The 21,432-nt window shown below is 61.7% G+C and overlaps 1 protein-coding gene across 1 annotated transcript in view; it reads right to left on the bottom strand.

The window, feature by feature from the left end:
• Nucleotides 1–469: 469 nt before the first annotated feature.
• Nucleotides 470–21,432, bottom strand: part of CTNNBL1 (catenin beta like 1) — a 58,316-nt gene continuing 37,353 nt past the window's right edge. Inside the window, exons 12-16 of the mRNA XM_009901791.2 lie at nucleotides 12,998–13,095; nucleotides 10,789–10,869; nucleotides 6,892–7,029; nucleotides 5,877–5,949; nucleotides 470–718 (exon numbers count right to left, since the gene is read on the bottom strand). Of these exons, the coding sequence (XP_009900093.1) occupies nucleotides 630–718; nucleotides 5,877–5,949; nucleotides 6,892–7,029; nucleotides 10,789–10,869; nucleotides 12,998–13,095 (479 nt within the window). The 3' untranslated portion in view covers nucleotides 470–629. The remainder of the gene's footprint in view (nucleotides 719–5,876; nucleotides 5,950–6,891; nucleotides 7,030–10,788; nucleotides 10,870–12,997; nucleotides 13,096–21,432) is intronic.

The following is a 21,432-nucleotide window of genomic DNA, read 5'->3' as shown; positions in this document are numbered from 1 at the left end:
AGGCAGCCAGTGGGCTTTGGGCATTTCACTGACTCCTCCTCTCCCTGCTGGCTCTGGGCACACCCTGGGCAGGCTCACTCCAGCACCCCCTTGGGCCAGGGTGGGTGGCAGCCTGTGCCAGCCCTGCCTCCATTCCAGCTCCCCTGTGGGAGGGCCTGCCAGGCATGGCCAATGTGCTGACCCCCTGAGCCCACTCTGCTGCTGCAGAAGAGCTGAACTGGCCTCCCCCAGCCTGCCCAGGCCAGCAGGGGCTGGGGGCTGCACACTCAGCCTGCAGTGACCTGCACACAGCCCCCTGAGCTCTCTGGGGCTCCCCCTCCCACCTCTGTCCCCCACACTCTGTGCTGCCTCACACAGCAGCTTGGCTCCAGGGGGGGAAGGCAAACCAAACAGAGAATGGAACACCTTGAGCTGCCCTCCTGCCACCTCCCCCCCAGCACAAACACCAGAGCAGGAGCTACAAACCCCACAAAGCATCTTTAATACCCCCACCCCCCCTCAGAAGCAGTTTCACAGAAACAGCTCTTGCATGGGGCAGGCAGGGCTGGAGGAGGGGGCAGCAGGAGCCACAGCTCTGTGGGCAGGGAGGGGGCAGCCAAACCCAGCACAGGGACTCTGCTCCTGAGCCCTCAGAAGTTCTCCAGCAGGTCCAGGATCCTCTTCTGCTCACTCTCCCGGAACTCCTGGTTCTTCCCATCCCCAATGTTCTCTGCATACTCTGTGAGGGAAAGCAGAGACAGAACAGCCTTGGAGCAGGCTCTTGCTGAGGGCCAGGCAGCTCCTCCTGCAGGTGCAGCCCCAGGCTGCTCCCCCCCTGGATGGGGATTTGGCTCAAGGAGCATCCCAGAGCTCTCCTCCTCGCCCCCAGGGTCCAAGCTCTGCACCACAAACACCTCCTGAGCCCTCACTGGGAGCTTCTGCAGTCAGCAGGGCCTGAGCCTCTCCTAGCTGCTCTCTGGACTGGACAGGGCCACCTCTGGCCCCTCTCAGCCCCAGGGGTCCAGACCCTCCTGGACAACCACCGGCTCCCCAGGTCCCTTTAACACTGAGCATAGGCCAGGAGGGGCTGAGGGCTCTTACCCAACTGTCCAACATTCCTGGCCTGGCCTTTAACCTCTCTGCTGCCCAAGCATCCTGAGGGAGGATCTCTGCCAAGCCCAGCCCAGCTCCCCCCTCTACCAGAGCGTTTCATGCAGCCTGAACCCCCAACCCCCCTCCCTGCCTTCAGGCAGGGGCTACCAGACCCTGACCAAGGCTTTGCCCACCCATGCCCACAGCCAAGCCACCAAACACCTCCACTGCTGCCCTCTTCCCTGGCACTCCCTGGGAGCTGGCAGCTCCCTCCCTCCTGTCACCACAACCTGAATGCTCAAAGATGCTTTCAAAAGAGACACAGAGAGCACAACAAAGGCAGGGCAGGAAGCAGAGGCAGGGCAGGAAGCAGAGGCAGGGCAGGAAGCAAAGGAAGGGAAGGAAGCAAAGGAAGGGAAGGAAGCAAAGGAAGGGAAGGAAGCAGAGGCAGGGCAGGAAGCAAAGGAAGGGAAGGAAGCAGAGGCAGGGCAGGAAGCAGGGCAGGAAGCAGAGGCAGGGCAGGAAGCAAAGGAAGGGAAGGAAGCAGAGGCAGGGCAGGAAGCAAAGGAAGGGAAGGAAGCAAAGGAAGGGCAGGAAGCAAAGGAAGGGCAGGAAGCAAAGGAAGGGCAGGAAGCAGGGCAGGAAGCAGGGCAGGAAGCAGGGCAGGAAGCAGAGGCAGGAAGCAGAGGCAGGAAGCAGAGGCAGGAAGCAGAGGCAGGAAGCAGAGGCAGGAAGCAGAGGCAGGGCAGGAAGCAGAGGCAGGAAGCAGAGGCAGGAAGCAGAGGCAGGGCAGGAAGCAGGGCAGGAAGCAGGGCAGGAAGCAGAGGCAGGAAGCAGGGCAGGAAGCAGGGCAGGAAGCAGGGCAGGAAGCAGAGGCAGACAGCCCTGGAGCTGCAGGAGCAAGGAGCTGAGCAGATCTGAGTGAATCAGGAGCAGGCTGCCTGGGTAGTCCCCCAGCCTCCACCTCCTCACCGCCTCTCCCTGAGCAAACAGAGCAGCTCCTGCTCAGCCTCTGAATGGGAGCTGCTGCAGGAAGTTTGCTTCACTGCTGCTGTGCTCAGCAGCACTGCCTGCCCCTGAGCCCCAGCCCAGGCTGCTCGGGGAGGGCACTGCCGAGGGCAGCGGGGCCGGAGGGGGCCTGGCGCGGGAGGCTCACTGCCCTCTGCAGCCTCTCTCTGCCCCTCTCCTCTCTCTCCCCTCTCTCCCCCTCCCCCTCCCCTCTCTCCCCCTCCCCCTCCCCTCTCTCCCCTCCCCTCTCCTCTCCTCCTCTCTCTCCCCTCTCCTCTCTCCTCCCCTCTCCATCTCCTCTTCCCCTCCCCTCCCCTCTCCTCTCCACTCTCTCCCTCTCCTCTCCTCCCTCTCCATCTCCTCTACCCTCCTTTCCTCTCCCTTCCCCTCCTTTCCTCTCCCTTCCCCTCCTCTCCCCTCTCTCCAGTACAACCAGCCAAGCTCCTTGCCAGGGCCTCTGGGACAAATCCTGTTCACTCAGTGAAACAGCACCCCGAACCCCCCCCCCCCCCAAAAACAACCCAAGGTAAGCTGCCCCTGCCAGCACTTAACCAGGGCTCAGCAACTGCTGCAGCTGCAGCAAGGACCCAGAATTGGTTTCTGCCTCATTAGCCAAAACACAATGGTTAGGGAGCAGTGGAAAATCGATGGGGAAACACTGGAGCCTGAGATGGATACTGGGAGGTGGAAAACCTGCACAGGAGGGACCATGGACCAAAGCCAGCATGGTCCTCTCCCTTCCCTTCCCTTCCCTTCCCTTCCCTTCCCTTCCCTTCCCTTCCCTTCCCTTCCCTTCCCTTCCCTTCCCTTCCCTTCCCTTCCCTTCCCTTCCCTTCCCTTCCCTTCCCTTCCCTCTCCCCTCTTCTCTTCTCCTCCCCTCCCCTCTCCTCTCCCCTATTCCCCTCTCCAGCTGTGCCTTGCAAGCACTGCTTGGCCCTCCAGAGCAGGAGCTGTGGGAGGCCTGGCCAGCTGCAGGAGCAGGGAGCTCATCCTGCCCTGTGCTCAGCACTGCTCAGGCCCCACCTGGAGTCCTGTGGCCAGTTCTGGGCCCCTCAGTTCAAGAAGGACATTGAGAGACTTGAAGGTGTCCAGAGAAGGGCAACAAAGCTGGGGAGGGGTCTGGGGCACAGCCCTGTGAGGAGAGGCTGAGGGAGCTGGGGTTGCTTAGCCTGCAGAGGAGGAGGCTCAGGGGAGACCTTCTTGCTCTCTGCAACTCCCTGAAGGGAGGTTGGAGCCAGGTGGGGGTTGGGCTCTTCTCCCAGGCAGGCACCCAGCAGCAGAACAAGAGGACACAGTCTCAAGCTGTGCCAGGGGAGGTTCAGGCTGGAAGTGAGGAGAAAGTTCTTCCCAGAGAGATTGGCCCTGGGGATGTGCTGCCCAGGGGGGTGGTGGAGTCCCCATCCCTGGGGGTGTTTAGGAAGAGCCTGGCTGAGGCCCTTGGAGCCATGGCTGAGCTGATCAGAAGGTGCTGGGGGAGAGCTTGGACTTGGTGATCTCTGAGGTCTTTTCCAAGCTGGTGAATTCTGTTCCACAAAGAGCCTCCAGCCCCTGCCTGCCCCCTCCTCCCCCCCCCAAGGAAATGGCCTTGCTCCCTGGCTTGCATCAGAAACAATCCTGAGCAACCCCCCAGGGATCCATCAGCTGTCAGGTTGCCAGAGAAACATGGAGAATATGTAGGCCATAAAACTCCAACTAAAGAGCCAGCAGCTCATTAGCATGCAAAAACCCAGGGCCCACAGCCCTCAGCAGGAGCAGGGCAGGGAGCCAGAGGCAAAGAACCACCCAGCAAGGTGGGAAGTGCCCTGCAAGCTTGCCCAGCCCAGGCTCCAGGCCTCTCTCTCTCAGCCACCTGGGAGAGAGCCCCACAGACCCCAGGTCCCTTCTGGGAATCCCCAAGGAGTGCCCCCCAAAACCCACCCAACCCTGAGAGGCTTCCAGGGGCCACAAGCAAGCTGCCCCCAAGCAGCCAGGCTGTGCCCAGGAGCAGCTCCTGCAGAGGCAGCTGCTGGGGCCTCTGTCCCTCCTGCTGGAAGCTGCTGAAGCCACAGGGAGCCCTGGACCCTGGCAAGCTCCAATCAATCCAGGAGGAGCCCTAGACCCTGACAGGCTCCAATCAATCCAGGAGGAGCCCTGGACCCTGACAGGCTCCAACTTCCCCCAGCACAGGCTGCAGATGAGCTCAGTGCTGCTCCTGCCTGGCAGGGACCTGCTGGGCCCCCCTGTAGCCCTTCACCAGTGCCCACCACCACATTTAGTCCCCAGGTCACTGCCAAGGGTGATGGCAAAGGTCTCTGCAAGCCCCAAGCCCTGGAGCCACCCCCTGCACCGTGGACAAGCCAGAGGTGGCCTCCTGGGGCACAGAAGGGGTCAGTGCTGAGTGCCTGCCACAGGCCCACAGCTTGCAGGGCACAGCAAAACCAGCAAGGAAGCTGCAGAGTGCAGGTCAGCATCTGCCAGAGGAAGGATCAGATGAGACCTTGCTGCTGCCACCTCTGGCTCAGTGTGGACAGCAAGGCACCAGAGACACCCAGGTGAGGGAACACAGCCAGGGGACTGTCACTCCCAAGGCCTTGGAGCCCCAGCACAGGTGTGAGCCACCCCCCAAGCTGGCAGTGGGCAGTGTGGGGGCAGGAGCTGTCAGAATTAAGAGCAGAGAAGATGCCCTGCCCAGTGGCCCAGGCAGCAGCAGCAGCAGGCAGCAGCAGCAGGCACCTGCTGGCACAGGACAAGGGCCAGAGATCCCCTCCAGCTGCAGGGACCCCCCCAGCAGCAGCAGTCCCTCCTGAACTCCACCCCAGCAGCCATCCTTCTGGTCCCTTTCTGTCCTGCTTATGGGAGGAGGAGAGAAAACTGCTGGGATCTGCAAGAGAACCAAGCTGCCTGCCCCTGCCAGCGCTGGGTGGGGAAGGGAGGGCCAGGAGAGCATCACTGCCACAGCAAGCAGAGAGCCCTGGGGCTGCTGCCAACCCTCCTCTCTTTCCAGCAATGGAGAGCCCAGAGTGCCAGGCTGGAAGGGAGCCCCCAGGGATCACCTGATCCAAGCTCTCTGGGTGCTGGAAACGAGGTGGCTCAGCACCCTGTCAGGCTGAGCCTCCCAACTGCCCCAGGCCTCCACTGCTTCCCTTGGCAGATGATCCCAAGTGTCCAACTGCTCTGGTGGGGGAACACCTTCAGCTGGAGTCCAAAGGCTGCTCCTGGAGTCCTCTCCCCCCACCAAAGCCAGCACAGGGCCCACAGGACCCCCTGCTAAAGGAGGGGGCAGCAGCAGCAGCCCCCCAGCTCGAGCTCAGCCTCACAGCTCAGGGGCTGTGGGCACAGAGCCAGCCCTGCCCTCTGCTGAAGGAGAGCAGGGCACAGCTCAGACAGGCACTGCTCTGCTCCAGCACAGGCATTAACAATAGCAAGCAGTGGCTTCAAGGGGGATGCAGATGCAGAGCTAATGCCATAATCCAGGGTAATCTGACACTAAGAGGGAGACAAACACACCATGGACACGGACACAGTGCAGCTGCTGAAGTGTGGAGCCATGGGAGTGCAGGAGGAGCCTCCCCACTCCCCCTCCAGCACTGACTCAGCAGCCAGTGATGCCCCAGGGCCAGCAGCAGGCAGTCTGCCCCAGCTCCAGGGTCACAGCTGCCTCCTACCAGGGGGCCCAGCAAGGCCTCGAGCTCACAGCTGCTGCCCCAAGGTGCTCAGGGAGCCGAGGGGAAGGACAGGAAGGCTGCTTCTGCCCAGTGATGGCCAAGCTGTCCCTGGCAGAGCTGAGGCAGGCACAGGAGCAGCTCAGCTCAACTCACCCTTCAGGATGTGCCTGACAATCTTGATGGAGCTGCCTCTCATGTTGAGGATCTGGTGGACTCTCTGCCGAACCTGGGGGGCACAGGAGGAGAAGCAAAGTCACCTGCTGCACTCTGGGCCTGCCACAGAGCTGTCAGGCTTGGAAGGGAGCTCAAGGCTCAGCCAGTGCCAACCCCCTGCCATGGGCAGGGACACCTCACACCACAGCAGGTTGCTCACAGCCACCTCCAGCCTGGCTGCAAACACCTCCAGGCAGGAGGCTTCCACCACCTCCCTGGGCAGCCTGTGCCAGGCTCTCACCACCCTCCTGGGCAACAACTTCTTCCTCACAGCCAATCTCAATCTCCCCACTTCCAGTTCTGCTCCATCCCCCCCAGTCCTATCCCTCCCTGACACCCTCAAGAGTCCCTCCCCAGCTTTCTTGGAGCCCCCTGCAGATCCTGGAAGGCCACAATGAGGTCTCCTGGGAGCCTTCTCCTCTCCAGCCTGCACAACCCCAACTCCCTCAGTCTGTTCTCACAGCAGAGCAGCTCCAGCCCTCTGCTCCTCCTCCTGGCCCTTCTCTGGACACCTTCCAGCCTCTCCAGACCTTTCCTGCAGTAGAGGCTCCAGAACTGGCCCCAGAGCTGCAGCTGTGGGCTCAGCAGAGTGGAGCAGAGGGGCAGAATCCCCTCCCTGGCCCTGCTGGCCACACTTCTTGCTGCAGCCCAGGCTCTGCTTGGCTCTCTGGGCTGCAAGTGCTCCCTGCTGGCTCCTGCTGAGCTTCTCCTCCCCCAGCACCCCCAGGGCATGGTCCCTTCTGACAGGGCTCACCCAGGGCCCTCCCCCTTCTGCCTGGGGCCTCACTCAGGGCAGGCTGCAGGACCTCACCCCCGCAGCCCCCGCCCAGGCCTCCTCCTGTCCCTGGCTGGAGCCGCAGGGACTGAGCCACAGGAGGGGTCCTGCCTGAGGGGGAAGGCAGAGGAGAGCCTTCCCTGGGGCTGCATCTGCAAGGCCTTGGAGCCCTGTGCTCACCTGGGGGACGTTGGCATTGCAGATCTCTGCCATGATGTAGCAGATGAGCTGCAGGACGAAGAGGCCGGCGTCCAGGCGGCGCAGGTAGAACTCCTCCTCCATGTCGTCGTCGATGATCTCTCCCCTCCTCACCATGTCCTGCCAGGGGCACAGCAGCTGTCAGGATGCCCTCACAGGGCCCTTCCCAGCAGCTGGGCAGAGCTGGCAGGGGAGAGCCTGCCACTTCAAAGACAAATCCACTCTGCCCACCCCACATGGCTCGAACCTGAGCAGAGCAGGGGCAGAGGCTGGCACCGGGCTTGGCAGGGTCAGGTAATGCTTGGCCTCAATGACCTTAAAGGTCTCTTCCAGCCCAAAGGATCAGTCTGGACTCTCCCCCGTGCTGAGTCTGGCTGGCAAGAGCTGGGAAGCACTGCCTGAGACACCCAAGCAGTGCCAGGACAGCTCCTGAGCTGCTGCCCCCTGCCTCGCTGCCTTCTCCTCCCCACAGCCTGAGCAGACAAACACCCACAGGGCAGAACCCTGACCCCCCCAAACCCCCAGAGCAGGGCACAAAGCTGGGGTCTGCTCTGCACCCTGCTCCCAGCTGGGTCCCTGACCTCTCCCTGCAGAGAGGCAGCAGCCAGGCAAAGCAGCTCCGAGAGAGGCCAGGCCAGGAGCAGCCTGCAGCTCGCAGCCTGCAGCTCGCAGCCTGCTGTGGGTTTTGTTTCTAAGCACAGCCACCCTGGGAATGCCAACCTCTCTGCCAGCCAGCACCAAACAGCCACCCTGCCACCCTGCCTCCCCTTCCAAGCTGTCAAGGTGCTCACCTGCAAACGAGCACTCAGGTGCCATTTCTAATCTGCCAGCACTCCCTGCTGAGCTGCCCCTCACTGATGGGAGAAGACAGCACTAAGATGGGCTTCTGTGAAGCTAAAATGAGCTTCTCCCACACTAATGAGGCAGGACTGACAGGCCTGGAGGTGTCAGGTGGAGCCTGGAAGCCTGCAGACAGTGGCTCTGCCACTGCTGTGCACAGATCACACCTGCTCTGCACAAAGGATCCTCCACATCCTGCTCCTTCCTGCCCCACCAGCCTTCCCCAGCACACAGCAGGGCTGGGCAGAGCAGGGCTGGGCACCCATCATCTCCAGCACCCTGGCAGCAGCCAGGCTCAGGAGCTGCTTTCAGACCACAGGCAGAGAGCTCAAGGGCACCACTAAGCTCTGGGTCAAAAAGGCCACAGAGGGGACAGCAACCAACACCTCCAACAGGAGAAGAGCAAGCAGAAGCCCTGGGGGAAGTCAGACTGCTGTAAGGAGGAGTGCCCAGGACCAGCTGCTTCCAGCTCACAGCCACCCCCCAGGAGCTGTGCCACCCATCCCCCCAGGAGCTGTGCCACCCACCCCCCAGGAGCTGTGCCACCCATCCCCCCAGGAGCTGTGCCACCCACCCCCCCAGGAGCTGTGCCACCCACCCCCCCAGGAGCCTCTCCCACATGCAGAGGCTGCAGACCTCGTGGTCTCCTCAGTCACCACCATGCTCCTTGAAACACAGCAGAGCCAGGACTGAGCCCTGGGCAGGTCACCCAGCTGGCAGGCACCCAGGTCACACCAAGGTGACCACAAAGCTCCCAGAGCCACACAAGAAGCCATCAGAGGCCTCTGCTGTGGGCAGAGCTTTCCTCATTTCTGCCTTACAAGCACAAACAACTTGAAGTTGTGAGCTGAGCCAGCAGCCTGCAGGAGCTGCAAAGCTCACCCTGATGGCTAGGAAGCCCAGGATGGCTTCTGAGTCAGGAGAAAGGGAACTGCAGCTCCTGCTGAGCCTGAGCTCAGCTTCACCACCAGGAAAGGGCATCACCTGAGGGCAGCTGTGACACCTGCAGAGCCACCAGACTCAGCAACAAAGTTCAGAGCTCAAGCCCAGCAAAGCCTGAGGGGCAGCAGGGCCAACCCAGCCACACTGGGGACAGGGTCTGTCCCTCTCCCCTGTGCCCTGCCCTAAGAACAGGTCCAGGCACTTTGGTCTCTGAGACCAACTCCAGTGGCAGCTCTCCTGCTCTGTGGCCACTGCTGCCACACTCAGAGCTCCACCTCCCCCCCTCCAAGGCTGGAGTGCCTCACCTGTAGCACAATTAGCATGTGATTTGTAAGTCATTACAGCACCAAGTGTCTGCTGAGAACATTTCACCCAACCAACCTGCTGAGCACAATTTTCTGTGCAGCTATAAATACATGGAACCATCTCCTGCCTCTTCCTGCCACTCTCAGAGATCAGGAAGGTTCCTGCCCCCCACCTCTCCCCCCCACCCCCTGCCAGAGGCAGGCAAAAGCCAAAGGATCCTGCACCCTTTCCTACCAGAACTGGATTGGAGAGGGGGGCAAGATGCTTCCCAGGTCTCATTAAATAAAGCCTCTGAGGAAGGGGCTAGGATGGGCACTGGGTGCTGGGGGGGCTCATGTAGACTTCACTCCTGGGGTTCACATGGCACCTGCAGTACCACCAGGCTCTGCCCCTCTGCTCTGCTCTCATGAGACCCCACCTGCAGCACTGCCTCCAGTGCTGGGCCCCCCAGCACAAGAGCTGCTGGAGAGGCTCCAAAGGAGGCCACGAATTCTGGGGCTGTGCCATGCTGGGGGTGAGCCTCCACATCTGGTTTCACACAGCTGGTGCCCAGCATCCTGCACCTGTGAGCTGGTCCTACCACATCCTGCTGAGCTCTGCCAGGACTGAAGAACTCAGCTCCACTTCCTCCAGCCACTGACTTGCTGGGCACAGGAGAAGAAGCTGAGGTTCTTCAGCTCCTGAAGAACATGAAGGGGTTAAATGCTACTAAGCAAAGAGCTTCTACACCAAGTTCTTCACATCCCCTTCACCCTGCTTTGTGCTGGCTGCTTGCCTCAGCTGCTAGCACCAGGATCTCTTTGGGTGAAGGACACAGAGAGCAGCTCTGCACTCTGCCTTTCAGGCTCCAGAGCAGCCTGAGCTGAGCCAGGACAATCCACTGGGGCTTGAGTTCCCAACCCCACAGCCCAGCACTGAACTGTGAAGCAGAAATCACTTCTCGCTCTGTCCTGGGGACGAAGGGAGCAGAGAGGGAGCAGGAAGGGCTGGAGGTTGGCTTGCTCCAGGCCAGCATCCATTTGTGAAGCTGCAGCAGCACTGCTGAGCTCTGATGCCTTCAGAACTAGTCCCTGTGGCCAGAGGAAGGCCCTGGCAGCGGGCAGGCAGCTGCTCATGTGCCTGGCAGGGGGCTGCAGCCCCTGCAGCGCTCGCGGCCGTCGGCAGCGCTCAGCCTCGCGCCCTGCTCAGGCTGACACCGACCAGCTGCAGGCAGCCAGCCAAGCTCCCTAACAGCTCTGCAAGCTGCTTCCTGCCTCCTGCAGCTCCTCTCCTCCTAAAAGTCTGTTCCAGCTTCAGCTGCAAGAAGCTTGGTGTGGCAGCAGGGCTTGTGGCACTCAGACTGGCGGCTGGCGGGCAGGGAGCTCAGGAGCCTTTGGCTGCAGCCTCCTCTCACTGCTCCAAATGGAGAGGCTCTCGCAGCGAGCAGGGCTCTGCAGAGCAGGGCAAGAGACCCCCCCATGATCATGCCATTGCCCCTCTGCACTCCACTCAGCCTCCACCTGCCCAAGCAAGCCAGACTGCAGCCAAGGAGCCGTGGGGGCCAGCCGAAGCACAGAGCTAGGCCCTGCTCAGAACCTCCCTCTAAGGCAAGGCCAGGAGCACTCGCTGCAAAGAAGCTCTCAGCCCATTCTGGCTGAGCTTTGCTGCAAGCTGGAGCGTGGGGCAACAAGAATGAAGGGGTAGGGGCAGAGGTCTGATGCTCAGCAGAGTGACCTGCTGAGCCAGAAGCGCTGTGCCAGGCCTGTGAGAGGTGCCAGAGACGGGAGCTGGCCAGCCCCCAGCAGTACCTACGTGCTTCTCGCCATCAATCTTCTTATCAGCTGCCTGCATCGCGTCAAGGTACTTAAAATACAGCTCCATCAGCCTATCGACCTGCAAGGGCAGAAGGGAGACACCTAAGCAAGAGAAAAGAACAATGCAGTCCCCTTGCATCCCTCATGCTGCTTTGCTCTCCTCCCAGCTGCAGCCTCCGCAGCCTCACGGGCAGGAGCGTGTCCCGGGGTGGCGTGAGCGCGGCGGGGCGAGCACGCTGGGACCGCAGGCACCGGGCCGTGAGCCCACGGCACAAAACGCCCTTGGCAGCTCCAGCTAGGAGGCAGCAGACTGACCCACGTGCCCAGCTTGCCCTCTCTGCTGTGCCATGCTCCAGCAGCTCCCTGGTTCGCCCCCCTCCCCCCCATCCCTTTCTGTCCTTGCTGTGCACAGCCAAGGCCACGCTCGGTGCCGCCGGCGCGGCTCTCCCGCTCCCCTCCGAGCTGCGACAGGCAGCGGAGAGCCTGCCCAGTAAAACTTGCAACTGCCACAGCAGGGCATGAGAAGAAACCCCCCACCCTTCAAACACAGCAGTGAGCAATGCCAAGGAAGTGGCATTTCCCCAGGGGTGGGATTTGCAAATGCCTGGGATTAGCGGTTTGCAGAGGCTGCCGCTCCTGCTCCGCAGCTGTTTGCATTTCCCAGCACCGTGTCAATATTTGGGAAGGAACTTCCCAGAGTCAACACCACTGAAGTGACACGTTCTGGAGAGGATGGGCACTGCTAAATGCCTCCTGGAGCAACTCCTCAGCCCTCCACAGAAGAGCTCCCCTGGAGAAGCTGGCACGCCCAGCGCGCCCTGCTCCCGCAGAGCCAGCCCGAAGCAGCCCCGCGGGAGGCGCTCAGCAGAGACACAGCCCAGGGGTGGCTGCTGCAGGAGGCTCCAGAAAGCAGCTGGGGTGCCGTGAGGATGAGCAGGGGGCTGGGGCGCCTCTCCTAGGAGGACAGGCTGAGGGAGTTGGGGTTGTGCAGGCTGGAGAAGAGAAGGCTCCCAGGAGACCTAATTGAGACCTTCCAGGATCTGAAGGGGGCTCCAAGAAAGCTGGGGAGGGACTTTGGAGGGTGTCAGGGAGGGATAGGACTGGGGGGGATGGAGCAAAACTAGAAGTGGTGAGATTAAGATTGGATGTGAGGAAGAAGTTGTTGCCCAGGAGGGTGGTGAGAGCCTGGCACAGGCTGCCCAGGGAGGTGGTGGCAGCCTCCTGCCTGGAGGTGTTTGCAGCCAGGCTGGAGGTGGCTGTGAGCAACCTGCTGCAGTGTGAGGTGTCCCTGCCCATGGCAGGGGGTTGGGACTGGCTGAGCCTTGAGCTCCCTTCCAAGCCTGACAGCTCTATAATTCCATGATTTCAGAGGAAAGGAGGCAGAGAAGAAGGCAACCTGCAGAGGAAAGGGCTCCTCACCCCTGTGCCATCCAACCTGCCTCCCCACAGCAGCGCCCAGCCCAGAGCCAAGGGGGAGCAGGAACCCACTGGATGCTCCTTGAGGTCCCTTCCAGCCTCTGTGCAGGGAGGACCAAGCACCAAAAGCGTTGCCAGGCCCCCAGTTTGTCCTCCCAGCAGCAGCAGCTGGGAGGGGAGCCGCGGGCGGGAGCCCCCGCGGGCAGCACTCGGCAGGCAGGCAGCCGGTGGGCAGGGGCCGGCGGGCAGGGGCCGGCGGGCAGGGGGGCGGCAGGGGCAGGCAGCCGGCGTGCAGGGGCAGGCAGGCAGGGGCAGGCAGCTGGCAGGCAGGGGCCGGCGGGCAGGGGGCCGGCAGGCAGGGGCAGGCAGGGGCAGGCAGCCGGCGCGCAGGGGCTGGCAGGCAGGGGCAGGCAGGGGCAGGCAGGGGCAGGCAGCCGGCGCGCAGGGGCTGGCAGGCAGGGGCAGGCAGGGGCAGGCAGGGGCAGGCAGCCGGCAGGCAGGGGCAGGCAGGGGCAGGCAGGGGCAGGCAGCCGGCTCGCAGGGGCCGGCAGGCAGGGGCAGGCAGCTGGCGCGCAGGGGCTGGCAGGCAGGGGCAGGCAGGGGCAGGCAGCCGGCAGGCAGGGGGCTGGCGGGCAGGGGCAGGCAGGGGCAGGCAGGGGCCGGCAGCCGGCGGGCAGGGGCAGGCAGGGGCCGGCAGGGGCTGGCAGGGGCCGGCGGGCAGGGGCAGGCAGGGGCCGGCAGGGGCCGGCAGGGGCCGGCAGCCGGCTCGCAGGGGCCGGCACTCCGCTCACCTTCTCGCTGTCGTTCTCGGTGAATTTATTCAGCAGCCGTGTCCTCTGCTGCCCTCTGAGGTTTCGCAGGAGGGAGGCCAGGATGGAGCAGACATGTTCTGGAGATACAGGATGGAAATTGCACGCTGAGCTGGGGGAACAGCAGCTTATTTTCCCTGTAACATGCCATTAAATTTGCTCCCGGCGCTCCTGCGTGCGGCTGGCGATAAGCAGCGGCCTGGCGGCTCCCCAGCGCTGCCGAGAGGAGGACGAGCAGCTGCGAGCGGCGCCGGCAGCAGCCCTGACAGCTCCTCCTCGGCCCGGCCCGGCCGGGGAGAGCTCCTCGGGCTCTGCCACACCAATGCTGCTCCTCCTCAGCCACCTGAGAAAAGCACTTTGCACAATGCCTGAACCCTGCTCCGGTTTGCTCCCCCCCAGCCTGGCACAGCTGCCCTCGTCACACACACACCCCCACCCCCCAGCCTGGCACAACTGCCTCAGTTTGTCCCCCCCCAGCCTGGCACAGCTGCCCTGGTCTCACACACACACACACCCCCCAGCCTGGCACAACTGCCTCAGTTTGTGTCCCCCCAGCCTGGCACAGCTGCCCTGGTCTCACACACACCCCCACCCCCCAGCCTGGCACAGCTGCCCTGGTCTCACACACACACACCCATCCCCCAGCCTGGCACAACTGTCTCAGTTTGTCCCCCCCCAGCCTGGCACGGCTGCCCTGGTCATACACACACACCCCTCCCCCAGCCTGGCACAACTGCCTCAGTTTGTCCCCCCCCAGCCTGGCACAGCTGCCCTGGTCTGTCCCCCCCCCCCACACACACACCCTCCCAGCCTGGCACATCTGCCTCAGGTTGTCCCCCCCAGCCTGGCACATCTGCCTCAGTTTGTCCCCCCCCAGCCTGGCACAGCTGCCCTGGTCTGTCCCCCCCACACACACACACCCTCCCAGCCTGGCACATCTGCCTCAGGTTGTCCCCCCCAGCCTGGCACATCTGCCCCAGTTTGTCCCCCCTCAGCCTGGCACAACTGCCTCAGTTTGTGTCCCCCCCAGCCTGGCACAGCTGCCCTGGTCTGTCCCACACACACACACATCCCCCCTCCCAGCCTGGCACATCTGCCTCAGGTTGCCCCCTCCAGCCTGGCACATCTGCCTCAGTTTGCACCCCCCAGCCTGGCACATCTGCCTCAGTTTGCACCCCCCAGCCTGGCACAGCTGCCCTGGTCTGTCCCACACACACACACCCCCCCCCTCCCAGCCTGGCACATCTGCCTCAGTTTGCACCCCCCAGCCTGGCACATCTGCCTCAGTTTGCACCCCCCAGCCTGGCACAGCTGCCCTGGTCTGTCCCAACCCCCCCCCCCCCCCAGCCTGGCACAGCTGCCCTGGTCTGTCCCCCCCCCCCCCCACACACACACCCCAGCCTGGCACAGCTGCCCTGGTCTGTCCCACACACACACACACACCCCCTCCCAGCCTGGCACAACTGCCTCAGTTTGCACCCCCCAGCCTGGCACATCTGCCTCAGTTTGTTCCCCCCCCCCCCCCAGCCTGGCACAGCTGCCCTGATCTGCCCTGGTCTCCTTCTCCTTTAGCCCATGAACAGATTTCAGGGGGCAGGAACCAACCCACCTCTGGGAGCCAGGGCAAGGAACCTGGGCAAGTGTCCACCCTCCTTTCCCTGGGAATGGGAAGTGGGGTGGCCACAGGGCCACCGTTCTGCACCCCTGGTGCCCCAGGGGATGACAACCCTTTGCAGAACAGATGCCAAGCCCAGAGATGCTGCTGGCAGCATCAGAGAGGGCATGGCTTTAACAGGGGGCCACAAAACCCAGCAGAAAGGCACAGAGCAGCAGGAGCTTCCCTCCTGTGCCAACCCACGTGGTGCTGCCGCTGCCTGCCCTCAGCCCTGCACTGGCACAGACCCCATGGCTGAGGTGCATCAATCCATCCAGAGCTGCAGCTGCTCCAAGATGTCCTCACTGTGATCTGGCTGATTAAGACAGGACAGGTACCAGCCACAAGCTGGGCAGAGAAGGGGCATCAAGAGTTCTTTTCAGGGTGTCAGGGAGGGATAGGACTGGGGGGGATGGAGCAGAACTAGAAGTGGGGAGATTCAGATTGGATGTCAGGAAGAAGTTGTTCCCCATGAGGATGGTGAGAGCCTGGCACAGGCTGCCCCGGGAGGTGGTGGAAGCCTCCTGCCTGGAGGTGTTTGCAGCCAGGCTGGAGGTGGCTGTGAGCAACCTGCTGTGGTGTGAGGTGTCCCTGCCCATGGCAGGGGGGTTGGAACTGGCTGAGCCTTGAGCTCCCTTCCACCTCTGACACTTCTGTGAGGTGCAGGCATCGCCTGGCCTTCCCAGATGAGCCCAACACCACCTCTCCCTGCCCAAGACAGAAGCAAAAGCAGAACAACCACCCTGACAGGTCTATGGCCTGTCCTGTTCAGAGAGGAGAAGGCAACCTGCAGAGGGAAGGGCTCCTCCCCACTGTGCCATCCGCCCTGCGCCCCCACAGCAGCGCCCGGCCCGGAGCCGGGGCGAGCGGGAACCCACTGCAGCGGGCTGCCAAGCACAGGCAGGAGCAGGGCGCTTGCAGGCAGCTCCTGCACTCCCCCTGCCAGCTTAGGTGCCTGTGGGAAGGGGAAGCCAAGCTGTTGGTGGCTTTGTGTCGCCCCCCCCCCCCGGCTCCCTCTCCCCGGGGCCGCCGGCGGGGCCGGGCGGCAGGCGCGGCGGCTGCACGCACCCAGCCCATTTCATTAGCTCCTTATAAATGTGGCTGCCTCGGAAAACAGATTTCTGCCCGAGGTGGTGTCAATTTTTCACGGAGCAAGGAGATTGGGAGAGCTGCTGGCAGGAGGAGCAGGCAGATAACAGGTTTATCGGGCGGGCAGGCGCTGTCAGCCCGGCGCGGGGGGTGAAGGATGGCTCGGGGGCTTGTGGCAGCTCCCCGCTGCACCCAGGCAGGCAGGCAGGCCACAGGAAAGCAACACCAAATTAAGTGGCTGCATTAAAAAGGAAAGAGGTTGCAAAAGAAGAAAAAAAGAGAGAAGGAGAAAAGGAAAAGCAGCCTCCAAGAAGGCCTTGCAAGAGCCTATTGAGGCGCAGAAAAAGAGCGAGGAGGAAACGGAGCCTTTGCCTTTCTTCCAGCCCAAGCCAGCAGCTGGCTTGCAGCCCTGCAAGCCTGCATTTCACACCAGCTTTTGCCCTCCCCCCACACCTCCCCAACCTTCCCTTTCTCCCAGGTGTTGACACAGTGTTTGAGTAGCAATATTCCCCCTGATGATAGATCTTCACTGGCTGCTTCTCTCCCTCCTCCCCCCCTCCACCACCACCACCTCGGTGCTCCTCTCTCAGGCAATGTATTCCAGCCATCACTTCTGCCTTTCTTTCCTCCCCCCTCTTCCTCTGCTGCTCAGGCACAGGGATTTATCTGCTTTATCAATAAACTGTTGAAAAAGTCCTGGGAAGTCTGAAGGAGCTGACACAGGCTTTTTAAGGAGGAGGTTATGCTTTCAATAGATCACTGCAGAAAAACCCAGGGAATGTTTAGCTGCCTGCTCCAAAGCATTCAAAAGCAATATTTGACAGCAATATTCTGAGCTCAACCTGCTTTACAGCAGCTTGCTGAAAGGACTCTGCCCTCATGTGTTTCATGTCACACACACACCCCCCCTAAACCCCACAACTGGTTCTCCCTCCCCCACCACTCACAGCCTGGGCTGCAGCAGCAGAAGTGTGGCCAGCAGGGCAGGGAGGGGATTCTGCCCCTCTGCTCCACTCTGCTGAGCCCACAGCTGCAGCTCTGGGGCCAGTTCTGGAGCCTCTACTGCAGGAAAGGTCTGGAGAGGCTGGAAGGTGTCCAGAGCAGGGCCAGGAGGAGGAGCAGAGGGCTGGAGCTGCTCTGCTGTGAGAACAGACTGAGGGAGTTGGGGTTGTGCAGGCTGGAGAGGAGAAGGCTCCAAGGAGACCTCATTGTGGCCTTCCAGTGCCTGCAGGGGGCTACAAGAAAGCTGGGGAGGGACTTTGGAGGGTGCCAGGGAGGGATAGGACTAGGGGGGATGGAGCAGAACTGGAAGTGGGGAGATTGAGATTGGCTGTGAGGAAGAAGTTGTTGCCCAGGAGGGTGGTGAGAGCCTGGCACAGGCTGCCCAGGGAGGTGGTGGAAGCCTCCTGCCTGGAGGTGTTTGCAGCCAGGCTGGAGGTGGCTGTGAGCAACCTGCTGTGGTGTGAGGTGTCCCTGCCCATGGCAGGGGGCTGGGACTGGCTGAGCCTGGAGGTCCCTTCCAGCCCTGACAGGTCCATGATCCTACTCTGCCTTGGTGAGACCTCACCTGGAACATTGCATCCAGCCCTGGGCTTCCCAGCTCAAGAGGGACAGGGAGCTGCTGGAGAGAGTCCAAGAGAGGCTATGAGGATGCTGAAGGGACTGCAGCACTGCCCTGTGAGGAGAAGCTGAGAGCCCTGGGGGTGTTTAGGCTGGAGAAGAGAAGACTGAGAGGGATCTGATCAATGTCTATCAATAGCTGAGGGCTGGGGGTCAGGAGGGATAGGTCAGGCTCTGCTCACTTGCCCCCTGTGACAGGACAAGGGGTAATGGATGGAAGCTCCAGCACAGGAGGTTCCACCTCAACATGAGGAGGAACTTCTGCACTGTGAGGCTCACAGAGCCCTGGAGCAGGCTGCCCAGAGAGGTTGTGGAGTCTCCTTCTCTGGAGCCTTCCCAGCCCCATCTGGATGTGTTCCTGTGCTGGATTCCATGCTCCTGCTCTGGCAGGGGAATTGGACTGGAAGATCTCCAGGGGTCCCTTCCAACCCCTACCATCCTGTGAGCCTGGGAAGGCTCAGAAGCTCCACACAACCCCCTGGGGAGCTGGAACCCAACCACTGAGCTGGGCAGGACACCAACCCCTCTGTGTGGGCTGAGGAGGTTCCCTTCTGTGATGCAGCACAGGAGCCTGAGCTGAAGGAAAGGCAGCTCTGGGCCCAGCCCCGTGGCTCTTCCATATCCCTGCTCCCTGCTGCATTCCAGAGGGCTGGGGGAGGGCAACAAACCAAAGTGGCAGAGTGAGGCTGAGATCAAACAGGCTGCTGCCCTCCCAGGTGTTCCCTTCAGAAGGCACCAAAGGCAAACATGTCCTGCTGGGGTCAGGCAGTGGCAGCTCCTCATCAGCCCATTGCCCTGGGGCTGCCTTTCCCCTTCCCCCTGCCCAGGGAGCTGGGTCCTGGCAGCAGCAGGAAAGGTCACCCTGAGGCTGCTGCCCTGCAGTAAGAGCTCAAGGAGTCAGAATGTGCTGACCTGGCCATGGGGGCTGCTGCTGCTGCTGGTCTTTGAAGGATGCAGAGCTGAGCATCTCCAGAAGAAGATCCTTGACTGATAGAGGGGAAGAGGCAAAAGCCCAGCAGCAGGAATTCTCAGCTGGATGTTGGCTGAACTAATTCTCAGGTTGCCAAATGAAGCATTCCTAAGCAAAAGTGACAGCTGAGCCAGGAGAAGGTGTTCAAATGAAGATGAATTGGACAGGAAGCCTTTTAGAGCTCATTAGAGCCTCCAAGGGAGCAAAACTGGACTGCAAAGGCAAGAGCAGGAGAAGATCCAGCCCCTCACACCAGCTAGGGTCCCTTCACTCCAGGCTCATTCCCAAGACTCTGTGTTTTCTCCTGTTTCAGCTCACTGAGGCTGCTCAAGAATCTCAGGTGAGCATCCAAGCCTTAAGTGGTGCTGCAGGAAAACCACTGCCAAGGGCCTCATGGTCACTGGAGACAAGCTGAGCCTCAGCTCTGCCACAGGAGGCATCCCAGAACACAGCCACTGGTGCTCTGATTCAGCTGATCACTGACATCACCTCCAAGCCTTACCCCAGCACTGCCAGGGCACCACCAGCCCATGGCCCTCAGCACCACAGCTCCAAGGCTCTCAAACCCCTCCAGGCTTGGGGACTCCTCCACTGCCCTGAGCAGCCTGAACCAGGCCTGGACAACCCTCAAGGGGAGGGAATTGTCCCTCATGGCCAACCTAAACCCTCTCTGGGGCAGCTTGAAGCCATTTCCTCTTGTGCTGAAGGTCCACCTGCCCCCCAGCACCCACCTAAGGCAGCAGCCAAGGTGGGACCTGGCTAAGGCCACTCCACCACCTCACAGAGAGCCCCACAGGACACAGCTTCCACAACAAGCAGCTGCTTCTCTTTAGGGCTGCCCAGGCTGGTGGGAGCCTCACAAGCCCTCTGATCCCACAGACACAGGGGAACTCTAAACCATTTGGGATGTGAGGAACAAGTTCTGCAGCAGGAGGCTGCTGGAACACTGCCACAGGGAGGGAGCTGAGGGCCCATCCTTGGGGACATTCGAGGTGAGGCTGGAGAAGGCTGTGAGCAAGCAGCTCCAGGCAGGATGTCCCTGCTGAGGGCAGGGGGGCTGGGCTGGGTGGCCTTTGGGAGCTCCCTTCCACCCCCAACCCATTCCAGGATTGATTCTGTTGCTGTTTGCAGCTGCAAAACGTTTGGTTTGAGTTGCTTCACTGCCTCAGGGAAAAGGAAATTGCTTCAGAGGAGATTTTTCCTCCCAAACCTAATGCCCTCAGAAGTGTCTCAATGATCTGCACCAAGTCAGGCAGAATTCAAGAGCAGGCAATGTGCAGCCAGCCAGCAGCAGCAGCAGCAGCCTGATCTTCAGGCTCAGATCATCCATAAAGATGGTTCACAACTTCTCCCTTTCTTCTCTCCTAATTACCCCTGTGCATATCAAGCACAAATATCTGCAGTTGGGATTGAACTGGTTCCCAGGCTCCCTGGAGGCCAATCATTCTCCAGCCCTGACAGTGTTTAAGCTGCAGCTAACCAGCACTGCCCCCTTCCCTGGGCTGGCTCTTTAAAAGCAGAGAGGAAAGCACATTCCAGAGGAGTTCCTTTGGATCCAATCTCATTTGGCTTAGAGATTCCTGCAATAAATAAGAGCTGGCAGAGTTCCCACCAAGGGGGTTCCTCCACCAGGGTGGTTATCAGCCTGTCACCTGCAGAGCATCCCCCTGCAGACAAGAAAATAAACAGCCCTTGGTAAACTGCCTCTCAGCTCCAGCCAAGGGCAGCATTTCCCCCCACCACGACCAGACCCTGAAGGAGAGGTTCTGTACTCCAAGGACAGAGCAGCAGCTGCCCAGGGAGGAGTCCCTGCAGCTGATCACAGCCCCTGCAGCTGATCACAGCCCCAGCCCCTCAGCCCCTACTGGTGCTGGGCCCCCCCAAGCCAAAGGGACACCCACAAGGAGTGGAGGAGCAGAACCCTGGAAGGCAAAGCTCCTGGCAGAGCTGCTTGGATCTTCAGCAGGGCTCTGCCTCGCTCAGCCAGAGCCAGGCTCCAGGCTTGGCAGCCTGCTGAAGAGCTCAGAGAGTCATGGAATGGTCTGGGGGGGGGGAAGGGACCCCAAAAAGCAGTCTTCCAGTACCTGAAGGGGGCTACAAGAAAGCCAGGAAGGGACTTCTGACAAGGCCTGGAGTGCTAGGAAGAGGAGGGGTGGATGGAAGCTCAAGGAGGGGAGATTGAGACTGGAGATTAGGAAGAAATCCTTTGCAGTGAGGCTGGGGAGAGCCTGGCACAGGCTGCCCAGGCTGTCCCCTCCCTGGAGGTGCCCAAGGCCAGGCTGGGAACACTGCCAGAAGCAGGAGGGACTGACCCTAGGGGCAGCTGAGCACAGGCTCCTGCAGTCCCCTGGATGAGGCCCTGAGCAGCCTGTGCTGGTGGGAGGTGTCCCTGCCCATAGCAGGGGGCTGGAGCTGGCTGAGCTTTAAGGTCCCTTCCAACCCAACCCATTCCATGAACCTAGGAGTCTAGTCCCAGCCTCTGCCAAGGGCAGGGACACCTCCCACCAGCCCAGGCTGCCCAAAGCCTCCCCCAGCCTGGCCAGCACTGTGCAGCCATGGCAGTGCTGTGGGGAGGGTTGGGCTCCATGCTCTCAGGAGGCTTTTCCAACCCAAACAGTTCTCTGGTGCTGTGACCAGGAGCCCCCCAAGCCCTCAGAGGGAACCCAGCCCAGCCCCCCAGAGCTGCTGTGAGGAACATGTGCCTCCCCCTGCCCCACCTGTGAGTGCTCCCCTGGCACAAGAGGCTGCTGCCAGCTCCTTGTCAGCTGAGTTGCCTGGGTTGGGTTGGAGTTGGTTTTCAGCAGCCTGGGCACAGGGAGAAGTTTGGCCAGGAAAAGAAGCCAGGAGAAGCCTGCTGCAAGTCTCCTTGCTGAGAGCTGGAGAAGGGCTACAGAGAGGAGCCATGTCCCCAGGAGGGACACAGAGGACACTGACCAGGCCAGGCACTGGCCAGCAGTGCCCATGGTGTGAGCCTGGGCACTGTGCAGCTGGCAGCAGGCTGAGGCAGGCTGCAGGGGAGCCCAGCTCCACCTCTCAACCAGCTCCAGCATTACAGATTCAGGCCCTCACCTGCCCAGTCAGGCA

This window comes from Dryobates pubescens, chromosome 26 (genome assembly GCF_014839835.1).
Source record: "Dryobates pubescens isolate bDryPub1 chromosome 26, bDryPub1.pri, whole genome shotgun sequence".
NCBI lineage: Eukaryota > Metazoa > Chordata > Aves > Piciformes > Picidae > Dryobates > Dryobates pubescens.
The sequence above is the reverse complement of the archived record's forward strand: the minus strand, read 5'-3'. Positions and strand labels throughout refer to the sequence as shown.